Source organism: Propithecus coquereli, unplaced genomic scaffold (assembly GCF_000956105.1).
Source record: "Propithecus coquereli isolate 6110/MARCELLA unplaced genomic scaffold, Pcoq_1.0 Scaffold67, whole genome shotgun sequence".
Classification (NCBI taxonomy): Eukaryota; Metazoa; Chordata; class Mammalia; order Primates; family Indriidae; genus Propithecus; species Propithecus coquereli.
In genome coordinates, this window is record NW_012152729.1 from 4,699,801 (window position 1) to 4,717,157 (window position 17,357).

The window sequence follows — 17,357 nt, forward strand, 5'->3', positions numbered from 1 at the left end:
AAAAAAAAAAAAAAATTTTTTTAAATTAAAGAAAATAAAAAGTCCAATTCAAAGATTTCTTCCTTTAGGAATAATGCTGACCACTGCCATTATATAGTGCCTACTGAGTATCAGGCACAGGGCTGAGTGTTCTATACCTGGTATCTTTAATCTCTACAATAATCCTGCCAGGTGGGTGTAGTCCCCGCCTTCTTACAGATGAGGAAACTGAGGCTGGTGAGGTTAAGTAACTTGCCTGTGGTCTCACAGCTAGAGGGTGGCAGGCCTGGGATTTGAATCTGGGCCGTCTTGGCTTCAGAGTTCTTGGCCTTTCTACCAGCACAGCCTGCTTCCCCTGACATGTGTGCCTCCGTTGGTTGCTGGAGTCTTTGGTTCAGTGCTTTCTCAGGCTGTGGTGTCTGGACGCATATCTCCTCCCTGGCTTATAAGGTCCTTGAGGACAGCACGTATGTCAGTACACATGCTTTCTGCTGTCGTGTCCAGGCTTAGCGCGCAATGGGTGCCTGTTTGAATATTTGCTGCGTTGAACTGGAGCATTTATAAGTGATAATTGGGGGGAACTTTCTCCTGGCTCCCCCTGAGGGAAGCACCAGTGGTTGTGGGTGACACTCTGGGAAGGGTTCTAAATACGACAGCTGGCAGGCAGACAGGGCTGCCCTCTGGGGGCTGGACTTGAGGATGAAGCAGAGAGCCTGCTGGCCGTTGATTAGGAGGTTAAGAGGCTGTTGCCAGGGGGCACAGGCAGGGGAAGGATGGAAGGCCACAGGGCTATATGTGTGCTCTTCACGTTTTAGGGCACATACAGGACTCTTGGAAGAGGAGGGAATGCTGGGAAGGAGATGACTTTGGGAGAAGTCTGAATTTTTACCCAGTGCCTAGAGGCACTAGAGTGGAGATGGCACATTGGAGGTGATGGAGACACATGTTAGCCAGATGTGAGGAAGACCTGTGTGAGTGTGAGAGCAGTCTCAAGACACAAAGAGCCACTTTAGGTGAGCTTCCTGTCATGAGAGGCCCCAGGGGGGCTGGAAGAGCTGTTTCTAAAGGGGTGGCACAAAAGGTGAGTCATCACCTGTAGACTCATACTGGAGGACTGTCAGGGTCCTCTAACACAGAGATGCTATGATTCACTTGACATGAAACGTGACATCCTTGATGTCATGGCTTTTGTCAAGAGCTCTATTCCTAGAGGCAGGACGAATGAAGAGGCTTTTGGAGGATGATGGTGGAGTGATGTCGTCGACAGCTTTGCAGTGTGCTGCATTCAGCAGCCCGCGTTGTCACCGCCTTTGTTTGGGCAGTCTCTGAGCTGTGGGTGAGCCCAGGTGGCTGTGCCAGGAACAGGTGGGTTTGGGCAGAGGTTTCCACAGAGCCTTGCTCAGCAGAGTGAGTGCTGCTGGGCAGGGGACAGAGTGCTGCTGGGGGAGGAAGCCCACCTGCAGGGCCACTCTGCCACTACCTAGGGGATGAGGGCTGGTGGGAGGTGGCCTCCCAGGGCTGGGTCTCTGGGCTGCAGGCTGGCCGTCCATCAACCTGGGGCCACAGGGTACTTGAAGGGGCAGTGAGTTGGGCCACTTTGTAGTTCTGATAGCCCTGCAGCAGGATGAGTGCCAGAGCCAGGGCTGACATTTCCGTTTCCATCTCAGCTCTTCCCCGACCCTCTCTTTGCTTCACTCTCCCCCACTTCTTCAAGGGACTGTAACACGTGCCCTAGATGCTAAAGAGAAAATGAGGTGCAGAGGATGTGGCATGTCTCAGTGCTCTCCAGGTGTCGGGGCTTGGTCATGCAGCTTGGCGCATGCGCTCTGGCTCTTCTGTCTCCCTACCTGCCCCTTGCCTGCCCTTGTACGTCACAGGGAGCAGCCACGGGAGCAGGGATGGGACCTTACCCCAGAGCCATGGAGAGGGCTGCCCAGAGGACATGGGGGAGCCAGAGAGCGATTGCCTGTGCTGGTGGCAGAGTGGGAGGCAGAGAGCATGTTTCCCAGCTTCTGCTTGGCTCCTGCTGTATGCTTTAATGGCCTCTTCCCCGCTCCAGCATGGATGGGGGCTGTGATGGACTCATCAGTTTTCCTGTCTTCTCGCTGACCCCGGCTGCCAGTCAGAGGATGGCTTTCCCAGTCTGTCACAATAGCTGGCAGCACAGGAAAACACCAGTCAGGTTAGAGTCCTTGCTGTGAAGCATCCCTGAGCCCTTCTTCCTTGCCGGCCCGTTGGTGGCTGCTGCTTATTAAGTGCTGGGTGGTGGCACTGTCTGTACGTGAGGATCCCACAAGGACCAGCAGATGCCCGCATACCTGCCCAGGAAGGATCCCTCGGGAAGGGCTGCTCCACCCCACCAAAGCTCCAGGTGTTCGACAGATTAATTCTCCCACCTTCAGCGCAGCTGCTCTCAGGCTGGGTCCCTGACTGGTCACTGGAGGTGGCATGGTTTGGGCCACTTGGTATGAGCAGTGGACCCTCATTTATCACTGTGGTTGGGGACCTCTTGCAGGAAGGCAGAGGTGGCTTCCTCTGTGGGGGGGCAGAAGGCAGCTCTGAGTGGAAGGGAGCAGCAGCCCCTTGTGTGCCACCTCTGGGCCATCACCGGGCTCTGCAGAGCCCTGTTCTCTGGGTGTTTCTCTGTCACTGCTGCCCTGGTTACATGTGCCCCAGAGAGCAGTACCTTCCCTGTGGTGGAAGGAGCAGACCCATCCCCACACTGCTGCATTCGGCCATCCCTACAGAAAGGCCTTGCTCTGCCGCCCACAGCGTCTCTCAGCCCAGGCTCAGAGCTACCTCTCATCACTGCTGTTCCCCCCACCCCCCGCCGATCCTCCTCGAGGCCTCTCCACCAAAGCGGGGGCGTGGTGGCTTGTGCTCAGAGCTGTTAGTGGTGTGCCAGCTGTCCCCTCCCGCTCCTGCTCTTCTCATTGTCTGTCTCCACCTGGAGAGCACTGCCCTCTCCCTGGCTCTGTTGCTTCTAGGCCCTCCAGTTCCTCTGGGAGCCGCTGGGCTGTTGTCTATCCCACATCCTGACCTCTTTAGATCTGCTCGTGGCCTCCCCCCTCATCCCTCTCCTGCCCCCACTGGGGTGGGAGCCCACTCCCAGTTGCATGGGATGGTGAACGGTGACCTGGGCCAGCCATCCTCACCAGCCATGCCTCTCCAGGCTTGCCTTCCGAGGTTAGTCCTCCTGTCACACAAGGGCACCCCTCTGCAGCGTGCCTCAGTTTGTCTGTCTCCTGGTACACACATGGCATCCAGAACGGAGCTCCACTCCCGCACGGCCCCGCCAGCTTGGAGCAGAAGGCCAAGTCACCTTCACCTCTTCACTCAGTGCTGGCCGTGAGCCGAGTCCCGCATGCCCAGGGTTCCGGGGACAGAAGCCACAGTGTGGGTGAGATGCTGACAGCCACTGGGGCTCCAAATTGCCTCAGAAATTAGGATGGGAGGAAGTTAAAAAAAAAAAAAAAAAGAGCCAGGTTGGGCTCTGGGAACCACTTGGCCTCAGTAGAATCCTTCTTTGAGTAATGATAAAAGAGATTGCTCTGCAACAGGCTTCTAAATCCAGAGCCTTCCACAGCTACTCCAGGACACTGTTAAAAGCAGACGTTCCTCGGCGGCTGCCACAGGCTGTTGACGGCCTCCTGATCCCGCGGGGAGCAGATAGCATCCTTCACTGTTGAGTTGTACCCCGTCTCCTCCTTCCCTTGTCCTTCACTCTGCGAGCTCTGGGCAGGGACATGTCGGGGCGCAAAATTTCATTTCACTATTCTCAAATTTCAGAATGCAGCTTTACTAACCTTTAAGTTGTCATGCCTTTTCTCATTTTATTTTTATCTTTATTCTCTGCCCCTTTTAAAACTCCATTCTCTTCCCTTTTTCTCTCCTCAGGCTCTCTCCCCTCCATCCTTCTCTGCTGCTCGTGCCTCACCTGCCACCTGCCGGGTCCTGGGGTGGTGGATCGTGGTGGATTCTGGGTGTCTTGGCCAGAGGAGGGGATGCTGGCTCCACTGCCACACGGTCGGAGTCTGGTGACTCTTCCAAGCGCTCGTCCTCGTGGGCAGCCTCAGAGCGTGCTGTTCTTGTTGTCACACCGCTCTCAGTAAACCCAAAGCTCTGTTTCCCAGAATTCCTTCTGTGCCCTTTTCTCTGCTCTCATTCGAGCCCACGTAAGTACAGAAAGGAGGCCTTCGCGGGTGGGAACACTGGGTCTGAAAATATATCTTGAGACAAAGCCGAGGGAAGAACTGAGTCATGGCAGCAAGGCCCAGCTTCTTTCCTCCCTTTCTTCCCTTCCCAGCGGCTCTTTGGCGGGGCTCCGCCAGACAGCCCTCCCCAGAGTCGCCATGGGCTGGATGAAGAACACACAGGGGTCAAGAGGTCAGCTTAAGTGTCATGTTATGCTCTCCCAGGTGGGGGGAAACATGAGAAGCTGTGTTCTTTGAATCTAGGACTTGAGAAACTGGGAAGGACTTAGAATTTGTTGCGTTCAGCCCTTGTTAAAAGTCAGGAGGCTGTGACTCTAAGGTCACATAGAGAAGGCAGAACTAGAGCACAGGTTGCTGGGCTTACAGTCCAATACTTTATCACCCAGATGCCATCCAGAAGAGACACCCGGCCTTTGTCTCCCAGCCGCACTTGACTATGGTCAGACCTGCCTGCCAGAGGATGTCTAGGGCAGCCCTGTAAGCTGGATTTGCTCCCAAGAGAAGCAGCTTCCTCCTTTCTCTGCAGCCTAGGCCAGAGGAGAGGGCTGGCTCCATCCTTTGTTCCCCTGGCCCTTGAGCTCAAGACGAGACCACTGGTAGTGGCTTGGGAATGCTCTTGCTCAGCCCTTGTGCCAGACATTAGAGCTAGAGCAAGTGAAAGAGGCCATTAGGAGGGAGGGGTCCTCGAGCTGGAGCAGAAAACCTTTTCTTCTTTGGTGCCTGTCCCTCTGAAGGGAGCATTGGATGCCACTGAAGGGAGCATTGGAGTGGCGTTGGCCCAGTGTGAGCCAGCAGATGGGGAAGCCGAAGTTGGTTAGGACGTGCTCATGGAAGAGGTCCCTCCTCCTGTTCCCTGTTGGTGTCTTTGCTGTTCCAATATCAGTAGTAGGTACCCTAACCGCAAGGGTACAAGGACTCTTTGGGGGCTACCAACTTGGGAATAAGGCAGCCAACTTAATGGTCAGAGTGAAGGTGACATCCCTGCTCCCGCAGCCTCTCCTTGTGCTCTCAGGGCAGGGCCCAGCCCCTCACGATGCAGCTCCAGAGACCATGGAAAGGAGAGTGTGGGCTGTCAGCCGGGTGTCAGAGCTGCCCTCCAGTCCCAGAGCAGGGGAGACCTGAGTGTCTGGAGGCAAAGCCAACCAACATCTTAACATTTCCTTCCGTGCCCCATGCTCCCTGTCCCTAGAAGCAGGTGGAAGCCTCTGGGAGACTGACCAGGTGGTACTTGGCACCTGTGCCATCTGTCAGCCACCTGAGGCCATGTGTGTGGTCCCAAGTATACTGAGGTGGAAGTTCTGTCCTTTGCACAGAGCAAGCAGTTAGAGCTGCGGGAACTGAGGGGCGTGACTGTTTACCATGTTTCTTTTCTCATGCCCAGAATGCTTCCGGCCAGTCACTCATAGGCTGACGGACATAGTTCTGTGGCTCTAAGGGCCTGAGCGGGTTGGGGAGGCAGGTGGGTTGGGCTGTGGGTGTTGAAGGCCGTCTTAGGAGGTGCTGAATTGGACTTGGGGCCACAGTGTGGCTGGGTGAGCGTGGAAAACCTTACTTTTCCGAGCCCTGACGGAGGCCTCAGCAGGGCTTCCAGGGCCACTGTTCTGGAAGTCAGCCTAAGCCCCTGCCTCGCTGTCAGTGGGCTGGATGGGACCACCTCCCTTTTCAGCCTGCCCGACTTACCTCTGCAGGTTGCTTGATGCACAAGGGCTACACTGGGTGCCATTGGGACAGCTTGGTTTTCAGGTCAGGATGACTTAAGTCACATTGACGTGGAGGGGGTCCCACCTGGCCCCGCTGCTCTCAGCTCTTCAAAGATGGGGAGAGTTGGGGCCTGCCGGAGGGCTGGGCCCGCCCGCAGACAAATGAGTCTGTCGGCATTCTGCACACAGCCGCGCGTTCGCGATAATTGGCAAGGCTCGCGTCTGGGCGAGCGGGCGGGCGGATCGATCCGGCTCGCTTTGGCTCTAACAGGCTGGCCGCTCCACGAACAGCAGGGGTCGGATGCCTGGTGTGAGCCTGTGCCACTCTGGAAATGGAGATGCTTAAGCCCGCGGGCGGGTCTGGTGAGAGGTCCTCCATGGCAGCACGAACAGTGGCTCCTTGTGTTCCGGTGGGGGGGGGCGCAGCAGCGAGCCATGGCGTTTTCTTGAGCTGTGAGCTGAAAGCTGTCGCGGCAACTGTTTAATCCAGTCGCCCTACATATCGGCCTCAATACCAGAGGCGTGGGCTACGGGCCCGCAGGGAAACGTGGACCCGCCTGCCTGTGTGGGGCGCTGTCGCTCCTTGTACCCCACACTGCTCTATGACAGCAAGGTATCTTGTTCCGGAGGCCCTGACTTTCCAACCCGAGAGCCAGAGTCCCCCAGGAGTCACCGGGAGCTGGCCCACTGGGAAGGACGACCCTGTGAAGTAGCTGTTTGGAAACATGCTTCCCCCGTCACTTCCAGTTCAGCTCTCTCTGAAAGTTGAGATTTGCCTTCCGAGGGGCAGGCGAGGACAGCAACGCAAGTAGCCCCGACCCTTCCTCAGAACCACAGATGCGTGTTCCTCCCGCCTCACCCCTGTACGGCAGTGGGGAGGGAGGCATGGGAAGAGTTGGAGGTCAAGGGAGCCAGACCTGGGGGCGGCGGGGGTGTGTGTGTGTGTGTGTGTAGCAATCAACAGTCAGTGGGCGTGTATGTCTGCTAATGGCCATGCAGCTGTCCCGAATGTGCACTCATAGACCTTTTTTGAGCCCCTGCCACCAGAGTGTATGCTCAGGGGTTCCCCAAGGTGAAGGGTACCATGGGGTGGAACAGGCCCTCACCTAGCAGGAAGGAAAGTGGTGGGTTCCCTGCATCCCAGCTGAGCCCTATGCACAGGCTCAGGGAAGGTCCTAGCTGCCCACCCTTTGGGGAACATTGAGCCCGTGCCAGAAGTGCTCCTAGGACAGGCAGGGACTCAGAGCCTGCCCTCAAACCCCCACCTGGCTGAGCCCCATGGCCTGGAAGCAGCTCCAGCAATGGGCACTCATTAGTTCACAAACAAGGGTTGTTGACTCACTGAGCCTGTGCCTACTGGGCGCCTCTTATGTGTGCTGCACCAGGCCCTGGGGCTCGTCCAGCTCACTGCGGTCCAGTGGGAATAATGAACTTGAAATTGCAGCTGGAGTAATTGCCATAGGCGCTGGGGGGTAAGAGGGAGCCTGAGCAAGTGTCCTTTACCCTGAGGACCTAAGGATTCAGCCAGGTGAAGACCAGCCTGCAGCACGAGGCCTGGGACAGATAGCTACTCCACATGTGGCCCAGATGCAGCAGCCCAGGATGCGTGTCACAGAGCAGGCTTTGTGGAGCTCTTCCCTTGGGACAGAAGGGACTAAAATGAGGCTGGCTCACACCACTGCCAGGAGGCTTTTGTGGCTTAGAGAAGTCCTGCAGACTGGAGAGTGTCCCCAAGAAGGTCCTGGTCCCTGGGAGCCCCTGCCCTCAGCAGACTGAGAAATCTAGTTGACTCAAATTGTTTCCTTTCCTCCCCATGCTGGGAGGCTGAGGCTGAGACAGGGAATGCCGTGGTCTCCCACCACTGGGTTAGCAGTTGGAGGGAGGTTGGACTCTCTCTTTAAGGACTAGGAAGTTCCCTTCTAAGTGGCCTGGTCTGGACATCCAGGGATTGGAGCTTAAGTCTGACTCAGAATGTGGGGGAAAAGTTTGAGTCATTCTCTTTAAATCCCCTTGAGTTATGGTGGCCCTGGGGTAGGTTGGGGGGTCTTAGCAGCAGCCCCCTCTCTGAGCCAGGCTTTGGGTCCAGTGCACCGTAGAAGTTTGCTCCCTGGGCAAGGGGACAGGTCCTTTTCCTCCTTGTCAGACTCCTAATCACCCAGAGAGCAGCCCCTGCTCAGCAGCTGGGTCAACATTGGGTGGGGAGGGGCCCCCTGTATAGGGGTAGTGCAAGGATACCAGGCATGTCTGAATACTCTGGTGGTGGCCTCATCCAAATGGGGTGGGCAGTGTTGAGTGCTCTCACTCTAATACTTGTCCTTGGCCTCCAGCCCTGGCCTAGTGTGTCCAACCTGGCCAAGGACTTCATTGACCGCCTGCTGACAGTGGACCCTGGAGCCCGTATGACTGCACTGCAGGCTCTGAGGCACCCGTGGGTGGTGAGCATGGCAGCCTCTTCATCCATGAAGAATCTGCACCGTTCCATCTCCCAGAACCTCCTCAAACGCGCCTCCTCACGCTGCCAGAGCACCAAATCTGCCCAGTCCACGCGTTCCAGCCGCTCGACACGCTCCAACAAGTCACGCCGTGTGCGGGAGCGGGAGCTGCGGGAGCTCAACCTGCGTTATCAGCAGCAGTACAACGGCTGAGCCGCCTGGCTGGGGTACAGACACGGCTCGGTCCCAGCCTGGCCACTCGTTGCTGTGCCATCTGGGCCCAATGCCCTCTCTAGAGGTAGGCCTGTACGGATATGGCTAGCGGTAGCTGAAGAATGCCCCAGCCCCTCCTCTGTGCCTTCAGCAGCCCCCATCCTCACCATGGGCATGGGCCAGGTGTGACAGAGTGGAGGTGGCCCAGGGGCTGTGACCTCCCTGAACTAGGAGCCTGGCCTGACACTGCTACTCCTGTTGGTGGGCAACTGCTCTGAGTTGGGGGAGGGGACAGGCCCTGGTCTTCACTGTCTCCCTTACCCTGTGGCTCTTCCCCAGACCAAAGGGCCTGCAGTGCTGGGTGGAGGGTGTCCCATGGCCCCAGGACCCTCTGTGATGGTTATTTCTGGAACACCCCTTTCCTCTGCAGAGCCTTCCTCCCTGGCCCCCCACATTCCATGGCATCCTGGTCCTCAAATCAGGCTCCAGTGGGAGGCCCGGGTAGGCACAAAGCTGTGCCTTGACTGGACCCTCGGCTCCTGGCTAGATCCAAATAGGCCCCCACCTCCCAGCCAAGATCAGTCTTCCTTCATGGTGCCCCCAGGACCCCTCCTGGCCCCAGGATTCACTAGGACCTCTGGTGGTAGGACCGTGGCAGGGCGGTGTGGCAGGACTGGTGGCAGCCTTGCCCCATGCTCCAGCCTCTCTCTGACCATGAGAGGGTTCCTGCCACCAGCCCGCCACCCTCAGTGCCGCCTTTGCAGAGTCCACCATTGCCTCCCTCTCCCGTCTCACCCATTCCATTCCCCAGGTGCCTCCTTCCCCACTGTGGGGGAGCCCCACTGCTGCTACCTGGGGGATGGGGCACCTGGGGGCCGAGGCAGAGGACAGGGAGTTCCCCGTTAGGATTCCATTGTCAGCCCTGGTACCGCCCATGGCCCCTTCCCTTCAGGCTCTGCTGTTCCCTCCTCGGCAACTGCACGAAGGCGCCATCTGGTGTCTGGCGTGGGTATAGCACCCTGGGAGTGACCACTGCACATGCGCCGTGCACACCCATAGTCCTCCGCGAGGAAGTGGGAAGGAGTTGCTGCATTGGGGGAGGCTCTCGGGCTGCTCAACTCTACCCTTCTGCTGAGCTTCTGCGCACCTCTCCCTGGAACTTAGCCATACTCTGTGACCTGCCTCTGAACCCTGGGTGCCGGGGCCCTGGCCTTCTCACAGCTGGCCTTGCCCCGTCCGCCCTGCGCCCGCTTCCTTTCACAGCGTTAACCTTCCAGTCAGGGCCCGCCGGGCTCAGGCTGGAGGAGCCCTTGCGGGAGGTGGGTGGGGTTGGGTGGCTGCTTCTCCACCTGAGCCAGAACTGTCTCCATGTCTCTCATGGTGTCTCCCCCTACCACAAACCAGGCTGGAACCCAAGCCCCCTCCTTCCACAGCTGCTTTCAGTGGGTAGGAAGGGGCCAGGGCACAGCTTTGGCCTTAGCTAGACTGCAGCGCCCCTGCCAGCAGGGGGGCTTGGGCCCCCACTCAGCTCCTCCCAGTGGGCAGCCTTGGGCCAGGCCCTCTATCTGCATGTGCCACGTCCAGTGGGAAACCAAAGAGACCACTGTGCCAAGTCGACTGTGCCTTATACACCCCCTCCTTCCGTCCCCACTGCCCCCAGGGCAGGAGGCAGTGGAGATCCGAGCACCGTGGCCTCAGAACTTGCCCCCAATTCCCCAAGTGTCTCTGGGGCCCTGAAGCCCTGGGGATTTATTTCCTCTCTGCCCAGGGTAGTCCTGGTCCTGAGGGTAGGACAGGAGGGGTTTGGAGCCTTGGGCCTTTGATAGGCCCACCTGGGCCTTCATGCCATGGAACATGGACAGAGAATGTGCAGTTATTTATTTTGTGTACTCAGTTGGTAAATGTATCCTCTGTATTCAATAAACAGGCTGCCTCCTCGGGGAAGGCTGCCTATTCGTTCTGACAGCCCTGGCTCCTTGCTGTAGGACCAAGGAGTTGCCCCAGAGGAGGAGGGGTGGGGGCTGCAGCCTGGGCTGCTCTAGGATGAGCCTGACTCCTCAGCCCCTTCCATGCCAGAAGACAAAGTCCTAGTGGGGAGTAGGACCCTCAAGAGCCTGTCCTTTCCCCTGAGCCAGGAGGACAGACAAGGATGGGGTCTTTATCAGATGGGGAGGGGAAGGGGGGCCTGTGGTGGGCTCAGTTGTAGGCTACGACCTTGTCGATCCAGGTGCTGAACTTGCTAACCCGAGTGTACATGGCCGGTGCACGCACGTTGCAGTTGTTGCTGCCCCAGGACACAAGTCCAATAAGCACCCACGTGTTTTCCTTCTGGCAGACAAGAGGGCCTCCGGAGTCACCCTGAGAGGGAAGAAGGGAGCAGTGTGCAGGGTTGGGGAGGTGTGCCATGGGACATTGCAGAGGACAGGGTGCTGGTGCTCACCTGGCACGAGGAGGCGCCTGAGCCACTTGCACAGATCATGGAGTCTGACACGTGAGCCCCAATACTGCTGGCAGAGATTCATGGTGACCAGGGGCAGAGCCACCTGCTGCAGACGTGCCGGTGTTGCATTGCCTGAGGGCCAAGAGGGGTGGTCAGGCCAGCCCAGGATGCTCATCTCCACCCCAGCCCTCCCTCCCAGATGTTTAGCCCAAGTTCCTACCCACGCCACTGAGGCGGCCCCAGCCGCTGGTGACACATGTGAAGCCTGCTGTCAGCACCTCATTTGAGGACGCCAGGCAAACTGGTGAGATGCGTGTTGTGTACTTGGCTGGCGAGGCGAGCTTCAGTAGCGTCAGGTCATTGTTTATAGTGGCGGGGTTCCAGCTGGGGTGCGTGATGGCCTCTAGGGCCAGGAGGAGGCTGTGTAGGGCTGCCCTGGGCACAGGCACCCAGGGTTGATGGGCGCTGAGTGGGGCGGCCAGGGCATGCCCTGAATTCCTGGTTCCCAGAGCCCACCCGGTCTTCCTTCCCTGCCTGCACCCAGGCACTCACCTTCGAGATGGACAGAACCTGCAGTCTCAGCACTGGAGGATCGGCCGTACTCGCCCAGGACGACAAAGTGGCGGCCAGGGCTGTGGGGAGAGTGAGTCTGGCAGCCTCAGGCAGGGCAGAGAAGGGTATCCAGGGAAAGGAGAAGGGCTGGGGCGGGGCCAGTGGAGTGCAGGTGCTCACCTGACATTGCAGTGGGCAGCAGTGACCACCCAGGACTGGCTGATGAGAGAACCACCGCAGAAGTGGAAGCCGCTGGGGTCAGGGGTCAGAGGTGGGGGTGGCCTCAGGCTACGCCTAGGCATGAAGCACCCAGGACCCTGCCCCACCCCTATGGTATGCATAGCTGCAGGGACACCTGCCAGGGCCAGGAGCCCAGCACTGCGTTCTCCCCGTTGACAATCCTCTGGCTGAAGCTCAGTGCCGGTTTGATGGCAGGAACGCCGCAGCCTGGCCATGGGGCTGGTGAGGACCTGCTCCCCACACCCCAGCCTACCTTTCCCCACCTCCTTCCCCAGGGTGCCGCCAGGCTGTGCACCCCAGAGACGTTCAAATTGAGAGGACTCAGCACTACCCCTTCTCTTCATACCCGGCTGAGCACCTGCATGGCTATCTCAGTTATCCCCGCCCAACCAGCCCCACGTGCTGCCCATTCTTCCACATCTTTTTTTAATTTTTTTGAGACAGATTCTTGCTCTGTTGTCCTGGGTAGAGTGCAGTGGCATCATTTATGGCTCACTGCAACTTCAAATTCCTGGGCTCAAGTGATCCTCCCTCAGCCTCCTGAGTAGCCCATCTAATTTTTCTATATTTAGTAGAGACAGGGCTCACTCTTGCTGAGGCTGGTCTTGAACTCCTGACCTCAAGCCATCCTCCCGCCTCAGCCTCCCAGAGTGCTAGGATTATAGGGGTGAGCCATGGCACCTGGCCACTTCCACATCTCTTTCCAATCTAGTCCTCACTGTTCTGCATCTCCGCCCCAGCCCTCTGGCCCAGGCCCTTTCTCCTGACCCTGGGATAGTCTCTTCCCTGGCCTCTGCTCCCTCTAGGCCTAAACAGTTCAAACCCTTCATGCAGCCAGAGGGTTCTTCCTACACTACATGGCCAACCTTCCTGTCTCAGCTTCCTAAACCCTCCCAGGCTCCAGGGCCTGGTTCAAGCTCTGGTCCCATTTGTGAGACTGGCCCTGGCCCGCCTCCTGCCCCACCCCAGCCTGGTGGGCTCGTTCCTGCTCCCTTGCCCTGGCACATCCCTCTTCCTGTGCCCACTCTGTCCACCTGCGTCCCTTCCAGCCAGCCGGGGCCCCTGGGCTGGTGCTGGGAGTGGGGGTACCCTCAGGGCTGTTCAGCCAGGGTTGGTCCTGGCCCTGGCCCACTCACGCCAGGAGGAGCCAAGGAAGACCAGGCTAACGGTCAGGCTGAGTGGCAGCATTGTTGCAGGTGTGAGGTTGACAACTGGACCTGGCTTTATAGGTCTTCTCATCCTTGAGCCAAAGTTCCGGGCCTGGAGCCAGGCCAGCTATGTGTGCTCAGCCCCTTCCCATGCTCCAGTCAATAGTCTCTTTAGGCCAGGGTCCCCCCACCCAGGCCTGGGCTTATCGAACAGAGCACAGGTGTGAGGCCTCACCTCCTCCACCTCTCAAGGCCTGGCCTCTGGTTGGCTCCCTGAACCGCCTCACGTTTTAAGAGTTGAGCACTGGGTACCAAAGACAGATTGTTAAATTAAGTCTATAGTAACCACCTGGTGGCTGGGATCAGAGACGCCTCCCACGGCTATAAGGGCACTCTCGGTCTGACCCTCTGTGGGTGCTCAGCAAAGGCTTGTTGGCTAAAGGACATCTCTCCCGTGAGTCCGTGACCCCATCAGTGCAGAAAACTTGGAGTCAGTCTCCCTACTCACAGCCCAGCATGTGCCCGGCTTCGTGTAAGCAGCCCAGGTAAGACTCATCATCTGAAGCGTCACAGGTAAAGCATTGCAGGGGTGAGGAGCACTTGGTGAGAACTTGCCGTTGGAGTTGGGGAGCAGCTCCTCTGTCAGCACTTTAGCCCTCAGTGGGGCCCCTGGGGAGCCTGAGAGGTGTGGACTCTCTCCTGGGCCACAAGAGGAGCCAGGGAAAGGTTCTAGGGAGAGGCAGTACACGGGGTCTTTTGGGTTTTACAACCATCCCCAGTGAATTAGCGCGGCAGAGGAGTGGGAGGGGGAGAGCTTCCACGGTTGGGGTCAGAAGGAAGGTTTGGGGGGAGACTGGATGGGAGCATCCCCCTTGCGCCTGCAATGTTGGCCAGCGCTGGGGTCCTGGAGGGGTAGATGCCTGAGGTGACGGGTGAAGGGCACCTCTTAGGCCAGGCACTGAAGCACTGGCCCCTGCAGGGAAACCTCAGAGAGCCCTGCTGGCTGCCTGCCCCACTCTACCCAAGAACGACACAGCCATCTGTTTAGGTGTTTGTATTTTCTGGGTTTATTCCCCCTCGTTCCAAGCTCTGAGCCTCAGCCTACTTTACTCCACCTCCATAGTTTGCACGGTTTCCTCCAGTAGCTCCAGGTTTAGTGGCTTCACTGCCTGAGTCAGGACAGCTGTGGTTCCAGGCACAAAGCGGTAGAGGCTGGGCCTGAGAGGGAGGAGGAGCAGCCATTCGACTTGGGCCCATCACGTGGCCCATCCTCCTCGTGCAACCCCATCTCCCCAGCTATGCCCGACCCTTCCCTGTGGTCCCCCATCTCCCCAGCTCCCACCTCTTCACGGGCTCTGTGGGTGAGCTCAGCGTCCGCTGCAATTTGGCGCCAGTCGCGGTGATCACACATGCATCCACGCTGCCCCCAGAGCCCAGGTCACTCAGGATCCCTGCGGTGATGGCTTCCACCAGCAGCCCCTGCGCAGCCTCCAGCTGTGGTGATGTGCATGTAGGCCTATGGTGTTACTCAGGCTACAGTCTGGGGAGTTTGTTAATCTTGAAGCCCAGACTATTCACCACTTGCTCACACCCCTCCTCTCCTCCGCCCCAGATTCCCCTCCTGGGTCTCTGTCTCCCTCTCTCCCGAGACCCGGTGTTCCCTCTGCCCACTGCTCTCTTGACAAACTTCCCAGAGTCGCCTACACTCGTGGCCCCCCTTCCAGCAGCCTGTTCACCTACCCAATCTAGTGTTGCCCCTCAGCCCCCACTGTGTTTCTCTCTCTGAGCCTAAGCCACCTCTGAAGCCACATACATTCGCCTTCCATCACCCCAAACCAAATCCAGGACCCCACCGGCCTGTCCCTCCTCCCGGGGCTCCAAAGGATCCTCTGTGAGCTTCCACTTCTCCCGCCCTTCCAAGCTTTGGTATTGGACGGTGGTCTGTTGGGACCGCAGTTCGCTCTCACTCCACTCACCCCTCATTCGTCACCTCTTTCGAGAAACCTTCCCCGACATCCATACTGGGCCAGGGTCCCTTTAAGGTCCTCCAGCTCCCGGATGCACCGCCCACCAGTGACCACGTACTGGGGGTCAAGGTTGCTCACCGTCATGTTTGGCTGGAACCGGTCCTCGAGCACCGCCACGGCCGCATCCTGGCCGGAGCCTGCAGGCGGGAGGGACACCTGAGGTCAGCTGTGGCCACCCCGGCTGGGGGACAAACGTGAGGCCAGGGTCGCAGGGACGGAGTTCGAGAAGGGGCGGTAGCGCTCACCCAGAGCGATGAAGGGCTGACGGCTGTAGGAGCCGTGGGGGCGCACGCTGTAGAGTTGCGGTCCGGCCAGGTCTACACCACCCACGATCAGCGAGGCACCCACGTGGCCCTGGTACCTGTTCGCGGGTGGGCGTGGTCGGCCGCGAACGCGATCCAGGCCCCGCCTCCCTAAGATCCCGCCCCTGGACCCTAGCCCCGCCCCTTCCTGTGCCCTATCACCCCTTCCTGTTGCCCAGCTTCTCTTAGGCCTGCCTCTTCCTGTTTTCCGGCAAGTCGCAGCCCCGCCCTGTCCCCTGTCCCGCCTGTCAGCCCCGCCCGCTCCGCAACGGCCCCTTCTAGGGTCACTTAGCCCGGTCCCCGCACCGGAAGAGCGTCTGGCGCAGGATGCGGGTGACCGTGGCCACGCGGGGCTCACGGCCCGTGGACAGCGCGTGCAGCTCCATGTTGGATGCCACCATCCGTGTGGTCATCTCAGCGTCCGCGGCCACGCCAGCCCCACAGCAGCTGAGGGCAAAGGGAGGATCGGTGTGGGCAGGGCTAGGATGTGTGGGGACCCGGGTGGAAACGAGGGGGCGGTTTTTCTTGCGTGCGGGAACGAGGCTGGGGATTCTCACTAGATTTTGGGGGCGACGAAGTGGATCTTCTCGCAGTTCTTGTCCGCCACGACCGAATCGTTAGTGGCCCGCGTATCCGCGCCCAGAATGACCCCGTCCTGGGGAGGGGAAGGGGCCACTGCCTCAGCGCCCACCGGATACCTCCGGCCGCCCCTTCTAGCCCCCCGGTCCTTCCCAGTGCTCACTCGGAATACAAGGCCCGCGATGGTGGTCCCGGTCTTGCGTGCATGAGGGACCTTGAGCCCCGGGAGGACGCGTTCCAATGATGCGTTTCTGGAAACGAAGGGGGAAGGCCAGGGTTTTGGTTCTGCTTCTGAGTCTCCTGTCGCATCCCTCAACCCCGTCCCGGTCTCCCTCATCTCTCGGGATCAGCCTGAAACCCAAGTGGCCCAACACACTCTACTTCACCCCACTCCCAGCCAGGAAAAAGGCCCACGTCCAAGCGTATGCAGCTCGGGACTAACTCTCCCCTCTTCACCTCTGGCAATTCTCGAAGGAGAAGCCCCCTCGTGGCTCCAGCTCTGGCTTAAGCATGTCGGGGAGGGCAGGGCCGATCAGGGGGGTCGATGGATCGGTCAGACTAGAGGGGCCTGCGGGGAGCAAGAAAGGCCTCCGACAGGTCTCCTATGGCCTCTGCAGAGCTCCGCGTCTGTTTTTCCTGCTTTCACTTTCGCCTTCACCCTTCCTCAGAGGTGCCCCTTTCTGCATTTTTCTTTCACTTTCACCGTCACCTCTGATCCAGAGCAGGTTGGGGAAAAGGGTTGATGTTCTTTGCTAGGCCCTCCATGCTGCGCCCTGGGTCAGACAGAGGGAGGCACCCCTCCGTCTGGCCAGCTCCTCCTTCCCTTTCCAATCTGAGCCCCACCTCTCTTACCCCAACTCCAGCTCTAACCTCTGGTCCCAAATTCCCTAAAGCTGTCAGATGGTTGGCCAGGTCTGTGCATTGCTACCGGCCTCCTAATAGCATCAGGCATGGCTGATTTTTGTCCTTTGTCACGTCTTCCAACTCTTGCCTCTTTTGTTGCCTTTGCCTCCTCCCAGGAACCTCAAACACTGAGACTTACTCCTTAGCCACAATGATGCTGGTCCTTCCATTCTTCACTGCCTCAGGCACCATCTTCCCTCTTTCAAGAGGGGCACCTTGGGTGACCATCTAGTGGCCTGGAGGCATGCTGGGCTCTACCCATGGCCAACCACGCCCTGTTATTTCACCCCCCCAGTGACCCCTTATCTGTATGCATCTCTGTCCTAGACTGCTAGTCTTGGCTAGCATTCTCTCCCACCTGGATTTGCACTGGCCTCCATGGTTACCCCACACTTCCTACCCCCCACCCCTAGGCTGCATTCTACCCTACAAGGAAAGGGTCTTTCTAGATTGGATTAGTCCTAGTCTTTCCTTGGTTAAAACCCTTCGGCAGCTGCACACTGCTCTTAGCTCAAAGCCCAGTCTTTAAAATGGTCCCTGTTACCCTTCTGACCTCAGTGGAGGCACTGCTCCTCCGGAAGCCTACCGTGACCCACATGGCTCAGCCTCTTGCTGCTCGCTAAACTTT

The 17,357-nt window shown here is 58.6% G+C and overlaps 3 protein-coding genes across 3 annotated transcripts in view; 1 reads left to right on the forward strand and 2 right to left on the reverse strand.

Annotated features, from left to right (window-relative positions):
• Positions 1–10,498, forward strand: part of PSKH1 (protein serine kinase H1) — a 22,968-nt gene extending 12,470 nt beyond the window's left edge. Inside the window, exon 3 of the mRNA XM_012660629.1 lies at positions 8,221–10,498. Coding sequence (XP_012516083.1) covers positions 8,221–8,538 — 318 coding nt within the window. The 3' untranslated portion in view covers positions 8,539–10,498. The remainder of the gene's footprint in view (positions 1–8,220) is intronic.
• Positions 10,499–10,680: 182 nt separating this feature from the next.
• CTRL (chymotrypsin-like) lies at positions 10,681–12,967 on the reverse strand. Its single transcript, XM_012660489.1, is given in 9 exon segments — positions 10,681–10,896; positions 10,979–11,030; positions 11,032–11,110; positions 11,199–11,379; positions 11,531–11,555; positions 11,557–11,610; positions 11,711–11,790; positions 11,874–11,977; positions 12,907–12,967. Coding segments are annotated over 9 exon segments (789 nt in total). The 5' UTR covers positions 12,959–12,967; the 3' UTR covers positions 10,681–10,734.
• Positions 12,968–13,957: 990 nt separating this feature from the next.
• On the reverse strand, positions 13,958–16,417 carry PSMB10 (proteasome (prosome, macropain) subunit, beta type, 10). The gene is made up of 8 exons (XM_012660615.1): positions 16,283–16,417; positions 15,990–16,077; positions 15,805–15,902; positions 15,554–15,694; positions 15,191–15,306; positions 15,024–15,082; positions 14,261–14,412; positions 13,958–14,136 (listed from the first exon to the last, which is right to left on the reverse strand). Exons 1-8 carry the CDS (start codon positions 16,336–16,338, stop codon positions 14,025–14,027), a joined length of 822 nt encoding a protein of 273 aa, XP_012516069.1. The 5' UTR covers positions 16,339–16,417; the 3' UTR covers positions 13,958–14,024.
• Positions 16,418–17,357: the final 940 nt, after the last annotated feature.